At 33.1% G+C, this 12,424-nt stretch overlaps 1 protein-coding gene across 2 annotated transcripts in view; it reads left to right on the forward strand.

Moving 5' to 3' along the window:
• SLIT3 (slit guidance ligand 3) overlaps window positions 1-12,424 on the forward strand; it is a 501,863-nt gene that overhangs the window by 353,632 nt on the left and 135,807 nt on the right. For both annotated transcript variants that reach the window (XM_087709668.1, XM_087709669.1), the window contains exons 13-14: window positions 759-902; window positions 4,707-4,870. In XM_087709668.1, coding sequence (XP_087565794.1) covers window positions 759-902; window positions 4,707-4,870 — 308 coding nt within the window. The remainder of the gene's footprint in view (window positions 1-758; window positions 903-4,706; window positions 4,871-12,424) is intronic.

Here is a 12,424-nt window from a genome sequence, read left to right on the forward strand (position 1 = left end):
TAAAATTGCTGATATGGATGCCCGTAATAGAAAAATTTGATCTGATAATAACAGCTGTAGATGGTATGACATTGTCTTCAAAATTGGGTGATTTGTAGACCAGGTGTTCTTGACAAAGTACATTATGGATGCTCTGGCCAGTAATGCCTATCTCTAAAGAACTTTGATCTGAACTTAGAGATTTGTGCTTTAATTACTTCTGCTATGAACTGTGCAATCACTTTTTGGTATATACTGTGCTTACCACAGTAGTTTAGCCTTATACTAGTTGCACATATCACCAAATCTGTTATGCCCTTGAGGATTTGGGAATGTGATATATAACAAGATTAATGTATTCATACAATACTAGGTGTAGTTTAAATTTTGTTTTCAAATACATGTTTTACAACCATGAATAGGGAAATGGATGGAAACATAAGATAACAGTTTTTCAATGGCAGACTTTAGATTGTGGCACTTTTTTTCTAAGTACATCAAAGTAGTTCCTATTTTACCTGTGACTGCATATTATAAATAACATTATTCTTAAGGGGGTTTATTATTATGTTCATAATATTGTTACATATGTTTAACTTGTAAGTCATTTTGGAAAAAAAATGGAATGCTGAAAACCAATGAATTAATAATCTGATCAATAAATAGCAGTACTGAAGGTTTTAATTCCATATTATGTATAGCATTTTGTCCAAGACTAATCTTTAAATCTTGTTTTCAAGATTGTATGTATTGAAAAACAATATTTTCTTTGTTTACAGGCTCCTCAATGCAAATAAGATCAATTGCCTGAGAGTAAACACATTTCAAGATCTGCATAATCTTAATTTGTTATCTCTCTATGATAATAAACTGCAGACTATCAGCAAAGGTCTTTTTGCTCCTCTTCAATCAATTCAAACGTTGTGAGTATCGAATAATATTATATCTGTATTCTTCCATCTTCCCCAGGCAGTGCATCCTATATATGGTTCCAAAAATGAAAGTCTTATCTTAACCTTTGATCCTGCCCAAACTGCTAACTTTGAGACATAATAGATTGATGTAGTAGAAGAAGAAACCAAACATTTAAATAATTCCATTACACACACACACACACACACACACACACACAAACACACACACAATCAAGTTATGGAAGACTAAACAATAGAAAATTAGGTAGATGACATAACAAAAAGAGATTAAACTACTGATAAGATAATAAAAGCAGAATTTCTGGCATTATTTCAAATTCTGCATTTGGTTCTACATTCTTTATTTAATTCAAAAACAAAGAGATCATGTTCTATGCTACTTTCATTCTTGATTTAAGACAATCAGAGAACTTAAGCACAGGTTTATAGATTTATGTTTTGGCAGTTGCCAAGAAGCCCAATCCAAAAAAAAAGAGTTCCACTGGTATTTTTTCCAACCCAATGGAATATTGAAGATGTAGGGGAGGCAGTTGGGCAGCAACTGAAAATTCTGCTGGCTGCTTCATACTTGGACACTTCTCCTTCCCCCAGACTTGGTCACATAACCCTTACACTGCCTGCTCTGGACTTCTTAATACACACATACTACAAACCACACAGATTTCTCACTTTAGTTGTTACAGAAAAGAAAATACAAATGCCTACTATGGCTGTTGGTTGTAAAGGAATGGGAAGAATTCAAGAAACTTGCTTTCCCTGGCTTTTTTTAAAAAAATACAACATCATATGAAATTAAATTTTTGCTTCTCTTTTGGATTTGTCAATGATCACAAATCTGCTTCATGTTATTGCTGTGCTGCTTTTTCTAAGCTGTATTATTTTGCTCTAGGATACTGATAAACTAGTATTCTAAAGCAAGTTTTCTGTGTTGTATCAATGTTGTATCAGCTGCATAAAAATACTGAATAACATCTTCCCATTTAGGCATAATCCAACATTCCTCCTATGTTTTTCCTGCATGCTTCCCCAAATCTCTTTAATTGAGTAATTTGTTATAGAGATAATGTTCTGTGAGGTCCTTGGTGTTCTCTTAGCTTGGTTGTTAGAGACAGATCATCTTTTAAAGATAATCAAAAGGAAACACACTAAAACACTTCCCCATGAGCAATTAACACCCAGATGAGCAGAGGTTAACTCTAGACCAACTATCAAGAACCAAATAACCCAATCAAGGAATTACCAATTCAGACAAACAAGTTAACAGTAAACAGCACTCTAATCAAGGAAACCCCAAGAACACCAATACTATCAAGGAAGCCATTAGTATATACAGAAAACAAACTTCGCTCCCCTTTAGCAATATTGTTACCTAGTTTGATAATGAAACATCTGCAATAAAGCAACAAAGCTCAGGGAGCACCAAGAACGCCACGCTTCAGACCTGAGCTACAAATATTCTTTTGTATCAATAATGTTGATATCACATGGCAAAAGTGAATTCAGTGGTAAGGAGACTCATCATCCACATTACACTAACAGAAATAGATTCTGCAGTAGATTGAATTAATTAGATTTAATTGCATTATACTGCTGTAGGTGTAGTACATTCCAGTTTCACAGAGAATTGTAATAACTATGCAGTATACTTAAATGAGCAATAGGCACACCCAGATTAGTTACATCTTATCAAACATTTTCTCCTTGATTACTTGTCCCTGCTAGTCACATCATCTCAAAAGTGAATTTCCAAGTTCCTTGTGTCTTAGATTAGCTCTTAGATTATATCTCTTTAGTATTTTTTCTTCAATGTCTTTGTGCAAGTAAACTACTCAGAATCATTTGCTAATAAAAATGGTGTTTCTCAGAGATAATCTAATTTCATTTCAATATTCTTCTCAAGTTATATTACCATATTATCATACTTTTTTTTGATTATGTAGCTCTTAAAATGTTATTTTTTCATTTTGATACATATTGATTTTCATTACGGCTTATACCTAAAGGATAGTATCAAGATGCAAGGATTAAGAGAAGATCAACATTGTTTAATTTTTACATGATATATGCACCAGCTCTTGACAGTTTCTTGGATTCACAGAAAGAGTTTGAAATTTTTTAAACAATGGGGGGGGGAACCCCTAGGCTGCTTGGCTCCATCAGAATGTTTTGGTAAAATATTACTGGAAGAATCTAGCTAGGTTAGGTCATTAGAATTATTTGCATCTTTCCACTCTTCTTCTTACCAATTTAAATTGTTGAAATTTTATGTGATACCTTCTGTTAATTGGTATCCAAAGCCATCCAGGCTTGCAACACCTTCCCACAAAATAGTTGCATCAGTGGGTGTCATTTGAAACTTCTTCAAAATGATACCTGGCCTAAGTAATGAGCCATTGTATGCGTACGAGCTTATTATAATAACTCATGGGTTATAGCATTGCGTCTTTCCACCCCATAATTAAATACCCCAGCGTGGAGATTATAAAGTTCATGTTGAGGAATGGAAATAATTGTTAAATGTTTATAGTTAGTTTTTTAATCAAAAGCTACCATATATATATATATATATATATATATATATATATATATATATATATCTCACACATGGCAAATCTATAGTTTGCTGTATGGTGATATATTCCTCCTATTTGGTCTATAATTCAAAATCTTTTTCACATCTTTAAATTATATGACATTTTCCACATTTGGAAATAATAAAGTAAACTAAAGCAGAATAATAATGGGCAAATTCATATCTCTGGCACAGGAGTTATGTAGTGAAACCATTAGTAAAACATAAATTTAGCCTGGGAAAAATAGAAAGCAAGAGAAAGAATTGAGAATTGTCCCACTTAACTCTCTTTATTATAAAACAAAGAGAAGGGGAAATGCTGGCAGAATTTCAAAATTCTATTGTAGTAAATAAAGTAGATATAAACTACTTCTTTCCTGTCCAAATCTACCTTAAAGAACAGACTATACCCTATATGTAAATACCTTAATTTATATTTTCAGTGTAATTAAGACATAAAACTTTTAAACAATTTTCCATTAAATTATTCTCATTTTAATTTTATAAATTGTATATTTTTTAAAAAATAATAATTATAAAGTGCCCATATTAGCTCTTCTAACACTTCCAGAGTTCCTGCAATTAACTAACAATGACCTTAAAATAGTTTTGTTTATATATAAAAAATATAGATTCAAAAGATATTGATAAATAATTCAGAAATTTGATCTGGAACGAACAATGAAATAATACTAACAAAAGTAACAATATCCTTATTTGTTGAAGATTTAGTTCATCCAGAGATGAAATACATTAAAATTATTTATTTTTTGTTGATAGAAACCTTTGATTCTTCTACATCTTTCCCTAGTGCCCTGAGGTATACTAGTTTACAAGACAATCTCTAGAAAGTGTTAATTTTGTGACCCAAAAAATAGTTTAAATGTGTTCCTTCTAAAAAGATTAATTGACTGCAATATATCATGACCAGCTTTTGTAGACAATAGGTCTATGCCCTTTAAAAAGCGACTTTGTTATATTAATTTGTGTTTCCTTCTGGAGAAGGCTTGCTGCTGACTTAACAAGCTAAAAAAAAAAAAAAAGAGAGAGGGCTCACAGAATATTCCCCACACAAGTCTTAACTCCATCCAGCTTCTGCCAGACCCGGTGTATTGGAAGCTGATTCAATTACTCTGCTCTTCAGTTGTGTATTTGTAAAAACAATGATGGAGTACAGTGTCACAGGTCATTTCTGGTTAAACATCCCATCCCTCTTGCAGGCATTTAGCTCAAAATCCATTTGTGTGCGACTGCCATTTGAAGTGGCTGGCTGATTACCTGCAGGATAATCCAATAGAAACCAGCGGAGCTCGGTGCAGCAGTCCGCGTCGTCTTGCCAACAAACGAATCAGCCAGATCAAGAGCAAGAAGTTCCGTTGCTCAGGTAATTCATTTATCCAGGCTGTGCTGCACTTTGAGTTCAGAAATAAGCAGGTCCAGGGAGCCTACTAATCCAATCTGTGGGACAGTGTTTGGTATAATGGATATTATGTAGCATCTTTCCAAAATTAAATTTGAGAAATTGGATTAGTCCTTCAGAAAATCTAGTTACTTTGTGCATTAAACGAGAGAAAAACCTCTAGCTTTCATTTTGGTTTATTTGGCTATTTGGTTAAAACTAGGTTTCTCTTTTAAAAGAATGCAGCCTTGGATGCTGCTTTCAAAGAAAGGTGATGTACAAGATCCTGGGTATCCAATTCCTCCCCACCCCCACCCCCCAAAAAAATAGTAAAATAATTCAGATATGTTTTACCTGAATTTTTTAGTTCTTTTTTTTTCAATCTTCTGTCCATAAAAGCATAGTCAGGGATGCTTTTCTATGAATCACTCAAAGGGTGACTTTGAACAACGATCAATATGACTCTTTGGAGAGCTGAGGAGATTATTGTGATAGTGTGCATTTTAAAAATATAAGATGAAATGGGAACTCACAACATTCACAGTATAATAAAAGTAAATCACAACAATAAATTAAAATTGGGAAATATACATTAAAATGTAATTTTAGTCTGGAAAAAAAAGAAGAAAAACAAAAGACTAACATATCTGGTTTTGTTCTTTTGATGTGTAGGAAGAAAATGACAGTTTAAAAAATACTTCTATCAGTTGTCTGATAATTCCATTCCATAACACGATAAACTACAGTAAAATAGTATGATTGACCTTAACTTTTAATCTATTAATTTTATTATTGCCAAAGTAACTGAATGAGATGATGCAATATTTAAACACACACACACACACACACACACACACACACACACACACACACACACACACACAGAAGGGAGAGAAGGAAGAAGGAAGGGAGAAAAAGAGAGAGAGAGATTAAAATATTGTGAGTTTGATCCATTGGAGTGCTTCCACTAGAAGCTGACAATGGATAAGATTGGTAAAATCCTTATGTCCCGCCCTCCCACCACCAATCTGCTTTCAAGGGAGATATTTTAATGTAAATCTGAGAGGATGTGAAGGATATACAAGGGGAGAAAACCAAAGACAAGTAACCAAGTAACAAGAAGTATATAACTGTAATGTTTGTGTTGTGTGATCATTTTATATGGACTCAAAATATTAATCGTATCCAGGTTCCTATAACTGAAATATAGTTTTATCCAACTTTGCTTCCTTATAAATTTTGGCTTGTTCATATTCTAAGGTCCTGTCAAATATGTGATTTATAATTTTAGTGGTGAACCAATATATTAGTTCAAGAAAATTTAAAATATTGATTGAATTTTAGATGTTGAAAATTCATCAATGGGACTAAGTAGAAAAAAAAATACTATCATTAATGTATAATCTTGACGTACTTAAATACTAAATAATATAGTCGCTTTTTTCATCCTAAAAAGGGGGGACTGTGATGTGTTGCATTCCTGACAATAAAATTTCCTGACAAAATTGTCACTACATAAAAGAACATTAGTTGTGTGCTATTTCTCCTCAATAATTCATAAATTGCCCTTTATCAATATATTATAAGTCAGGAAATTAGAGCTGTGGTTGCAGTGTTCATGTGGGATTGTTTATAGTGGTAATCTGTTGGTGAAAAGATCTTTGATCCAACTGAGGATCATTGTACCTGCTTCCCATGCACTGAAAAGAAACATACAGGGAATTATGTACTGACTTCTGCCTTTTCATAGGATTTTTCTCAACATTATGAGAATGAACTTTAGGAATGGACTTTAGAATATGCATGAATAAATAATCAATAATAATTATTTTCTGCGCTTTTTTATTACGTGTTTGTGTGTGTATTGCAAGTGAATCAATTTGTCAAACTCACAACTCTTTATATATACATACATACGTATGTATATATGTATATATGTGTATATGTATGTATATATAAAGAGTTGTGAGCCTGAGCCTGATATATTGATAGACTTGCAAAAATATACCTGGATTTTTTTTCAAATTAATTTTCACTATCAGCTATGTTAACTAATAATATATCTTCTCTGATATGGACTGTCATACGTTAAGATTATTCTCAAAAAAGATTTATATTTGCAAATCATTAAGTAATTTGCAAACTGTAAAATAGAACAATAAAATAACAAATTCAAGAGGTATGAACTTATATTACCAAGAATATGGAAAGGGACAATCAAAACGAAAAAAAAATCAATTAATACAACATTCATTCAGCAATATTGCTAATAGTTGGGGCCTCTTGATTTGCAGAAGGGAATGTGCCAGTCCAAGGAAAACATCTCCCAAGAAATTACTGACATACTGTATATCATATCACCATACAGTAGCTACCATGGTCTGAATTGTTTTAAAACCTTATACTTTACAAGAAAAATCTAGAACCAGATCAGTTGGTAGCCTGAGGAGTTCCTTCAAGAGAGTGATAACATCTCTGTGGCCAGATAATCTACTCAGCTACATGGCTTTTACATTTTGAACCCAGCTGCAGCTTCTCAATGAAGCGGAACTGTAATTGCACATTGATTGAATAACATTCATCTAAGGATAAAGTTCCCATAAGTAAACTAAATTGTGCAGGATCCAATCTGGGTCGGTTACCAGGACCAGAAGTTTCAGATGACAGCCAATGATTTAAAAGCCAGCCATCAACACTCACCAATCAGCATCTAAAAAACCACATACAAAAGGCACTATATAAATACCATACAGAAGAGCACTGTTAGAGAGAAGTTCCCTGAAGATGTGCCCCAGCACAAGTCTGAAAGCTTGGAAGACAAAACCTCTGATCCCAGTGACTGACCCAGATTGGATCCTACAGCATTATCCTGGGAGATGTATATTCACTTTCATTCTTAAACTAGATTGTCAATATTCAAAAAGGCTATAATTGATATACCATTTAAAGTTGGTGATAAATATTTTTGGACACAGAAGTTTCTTTGGTCTCCAGTGATAGTTGCTAGGAACTCTCCAATAAAATTAGGACCATTCTTCCAAAAGCACACTTTTAGTTTCTGATGATATACAAACCTAAGGACAGGCAAAACCTAGTATTTCTGTATATGCCCCTACAAGATCCCTTAGAATATTCAGTCTCAGTTTCAATAGTATTAGAAAGATTTCAAGCAGCAAATTAATAGAGAGATAATTCCCTTTTTTGTCTATAAACTCGTGTCATCAAAAACTGTTCTGATATTTTCAAGTATTGGGAGTAGTTGGGGATGGAATAGAAAACTGTAAGGAAGGAAAGGAGGTAAAAGTACTGTAGCACAAACTGATGGGATATTGCATTTAAGTGAAGTCTGTACATAAACATTTTATCATCAATATTATATTGTACTATTTGTATCCTTATTGCTACTATTTTAATTCTATCCTGCTTTCCTACCTATTTACCAAGGAACTAAGTGGGTTGCTAAACTTTGCTTTGAAATACATTTTACTTTATAGAGACTAACAGGAATATATTCATGTTTTTCTGTAAATTTAAATCTAAAATCAGTATTCTGAGAAAAATCTTAATCAGCTGATTTATTGTAAATTCATTTGCTTGTGCTACTCTCAGTTCCGGGATTGAAAAGAAATTAAAATTTCAATATCAAGCTCAACTGGAGCTGAGAGAAGCCTTTTAGTGATACTGAATTCATTCCATTTCTTTAGATAACCATAATATCTGACAACAAAATTGTAAATGTTTAGAAGCTATACATTATTTTAAACAAAAGCTCTTTTGAATTTAATTTTTAAAATAACTGATTTATATCCTTGCTGTTCATGATTTGGATGAGTAAAAGTGTAAATTGGGTAAGGGAAAACGCTAATTCAATTTTCTGATATGTTGCTGTTTTGTTAGATGAGCATATTTTAGCTTTGCATAATTTATGATGAAAAGTGTTGTTTTCTCCTTAACAGACATAATTGGTTGCAAAAAAAAATGTTGATGCTGGGAGCACACTGCCCTAACCAACATTAATTGGCAAGCCAAAATTTACTTTTGAGGTTAAATTGTCTGTGTTGTTCTTTCAGAATTCATGCATAACTTCCACAAATGTTAAATGTACACAAACACATAATACATTAGCCGTCATATTGCATTAATGTTATCAAAGTTTTAGTTTATGCAGATTTTTGGGGAAAGAAGTTAGCCAGGCGAGAGTATCTTAAGATTATACATTTAATGATTTACTCATTTCAACATGCAGCCGGTGTGAAGTGAAATGATCATATTGCCTGATGCCGTGTTGGAAACTGTCCTCATTTGCCTTTATCTCCAAATTATTAAGTTTTGTAGGATGGATTTCAGTCTCTATGCTTGAGCAATTTATAGGAGCTATAATGTTCCTGTTGAATTTCAATTGAATGTCTGTACTTTCAAGTTAAGGAAAGAATTCTACAATTTTCAACAGGAGTCATAAAAAGATATGGACGTCTTCTCCATCAACTGTACTTGTCCAATAGTAGCCAATCATTTAATGCAAGATGGCAATACTATTATACCACCAAATTATCTCAGCAAGCCTGTGTGTTTGGTACCTTTTTATTAAGGTATCTACCATATAGTTTTGTTTCCTTAGAAATCAGCAAAAGAAATCTAGCAAGTTTACTTGTCCAACAATAACTTCACATTGGAATAGAATTTTAAGTATTTCTTGATTGGTGCACAGTGATGCCACAAATATTATAAAGATTTTTCAGCCTTTCAGAAAACTGTTTCTTCCTTCACTTCCTTTCTTTCTGTTTCATTCGGTTAATGATTGATTAGTCCATTTCTGTGATTTGTCTGCTTTATGAAAGGAAGTTCAGAGTCATTGAAGCTTTCCTTTCTCTTCTTTTAAAAATAGGAACTTATTTCTCATTTGAAGTTCTAAATCTATGTCCTGAGTATTTCAGCTTTTGTTTACTTGTTCCATTTAATTATCAAACACACCACTAATGTAGCAACCAATGGAAAAAGGACAATCTGATATGTATCTGCCAACAATCTATTTGTCAGATGCTACTTTACAATAATTCACAGTGTAGACAGTAGTGATATAAATCTGAGAATGCTTATATTTTGAATTATACTTTTATGAAATTTACTATCATCAATATTTTTATAAAATAGAGCAGGTCTTTACAGCATATTGCATCTCCAGTTGAATTCAGAGCATTTGCTCAAAGAGTGGTGATTACTATTTTCAAATACCATAGGCTACAGATCCAATGTGTCAAATACACAGGCTATTACAGACTTCTTCACAGAATAAAAACTTCTTCTATAATTGAAGGTGACAGTAAGAAACAAGCCTCTGGTATAACAAATTCTACTCAAAATTTAACCTTCACAAAGCATTGAAAACTTGACTTTGCATCAAGACCTTGATAGTATGACTGAACCCATTTGTTTGGTATCAACTATGCTGAGATTCTTTGTTGTTATGTTATTTTATATATTCTTGGGTTTTTTTACACTTGTTTTTACTATGTTTTTATTCTGTTTTTAATTGTTAGCAGCCGAGCTGCTCATATGAGACATGAGCAGCCATACACACATAGACACACTCACATTCACATGTGCTTTTCTCTTTCCCTACAAGCTTTTCAAACTTGCAAAATTACCATGCAAAATTCAGTAAAAGATAAATCCTTCTCCTTGGAACACTGTTAATTAATAAATAAACATAATAGTTTTTTTTTTAAAAAATACACAATTAGCAATTTATTCCAAACATACATTTGTCTTATATTGTTATGTTTTTGGGGGGAGGGGGACATTGTAAAATCAGGATTTCTTAAGTCTGGGAAATATGTATTCTGAAAAATTATATTGGTTTTATACTAATTAAATTGTCATTGCTTTTAAGGAGCTACAGTCACCAACCCTTTCGGTTTAATAACTAATAAGATAATTTAAAACCTGTAATATACACCCACCTTGGGATCCTTTTCAACATAAGGAAAATAGGTTAGAGTTTCAGAGTTACAGTTCACATGCAGTTAACCGGCTTTACAATATTTCTCTGTTAGGCTCTTGTGTCAAATGCATGCATTCTTAGTTTGCTTTACATGCTTATGTAGAAAGCTTCTGCCATCTACAACACTCTAAGTGAAAACAAACAGCACTAATGTTCAAATTCACATATATTAATTGGGTCTTTCTTTAGATAACAGTTCTTACGGTTTCCTGATACTGCTTCTAATAAGAGATTTCTCTAAATTGAACACACTACTTATTTAAGTTACAGCTTGGGAGGGAGTAAGAGATGTAATTCTGCAATAAATGTTACTTTTTCACCATGGTGTTTGGATACAGTCATTAGATTCCAGAACAGTCTAATTGTGGAAGTCTCCGTGTTAACGCTACAGTGTAAATCAAAGCAAATGTTTGGAGGAGGCACCACAACATTATTATTTTTTTAATAGCAATGAAATATGAATCAACAGGAACTTTATTGTCCTTATTGACGATGTCGTTGTTAAATCCAGAGAACAGAATATGCAGACTCCTGTCTAAATCTAGAGAGCAGGGGTCTCCAAACTTTGCAATTTTTAAGACTTGTGGACTTCAACTCCCAGAATTACTTAGCCAATAATGCTGGCTGGAAAATTCTAGCAGTTGAAGTTCACAAGTCTTGAAGTTTCTAAGCTTGGAGACCCCTGAAGTAGCACATAGAGCTTGTAATTATAACAGTCAAATAGGTAGCATACAGACCTGCCTATTTTAACTATTTTCAAACTACTCCTAATGTATTTGTTCCTATAAAAAAGCTGAAATGTTTAAATGGGGATAGAGAGGAATAAGCATTACCACATGCTGATTATGCCTTTATTTTAAATGCCTTGATTGTATTAGAGGAAAGTTGTTTTCCAAGCATTGCAAAAAGCAAAAATCTCACTTAAAAGAATAACACTGTTCTATAAAAACTCGATATGCACCGTAATCTGCTTAATGATTTTACGGATCATATTTACAAGCTGCACTTATTCTTCATCATTAACTGTCAGCTGTAAGCCTTTCAATATAATTTGTAATAGTCTAATCTCCAGAGGTGTCCAGTAGTTGTTCTTTTACACTTACTGTACGATACAAATTTATTTTTGCCTTTGTAGCACTAAATTTGACTTCTTGAACCTCAGCTCCTTTATGCATGGGAGAAGTGGACAGCAGCTCACAATGAAATCTCCAGCTTGTGCTTCTCCATGCTACTTCCTCTCAACGCTCTTCTCTCTTTGGCGGCTGCTTAACACTGACTCTGCCTGTTAATGGGATTTTCCTTTGTGCTTGATCTAACCATGTGGTAGAACAATACAAATTGAACATGGTTCTGTCAAGCACCATGGAAGGCTCCATGCTTTCCTGCAGCATGGCATGCTGGAACACTTCTTCTGTTTTCAGAAGCATCAAAAGGTGAGAGATGACCACATTGTGAAAGAAGAAAAAAATAATAACAAGAGATATGGTAAAGAGAACTGCAACCATACAGTTTCATAATATTTCATACAATTTTCTAGC

Source organism: Thamnophis sirtalis, unplaced genomic scaffold (genome assembly GCF_051295495.1).
Source record: "Thamnophis sirtalis isolate CommonGarterSnake01/CBP01778 unplaced genomic scaffold, rThaSir2_p1.2 scaffold_3, whole genome shotgun sequence".
NCBI classification, from domain to species: domain Eukaryota; kingdom Metazoa; phylum Chordata; class Lepidosauria; order Squamata; family Natricidae; genus Thamnophis; species Thamnophis sirtalis.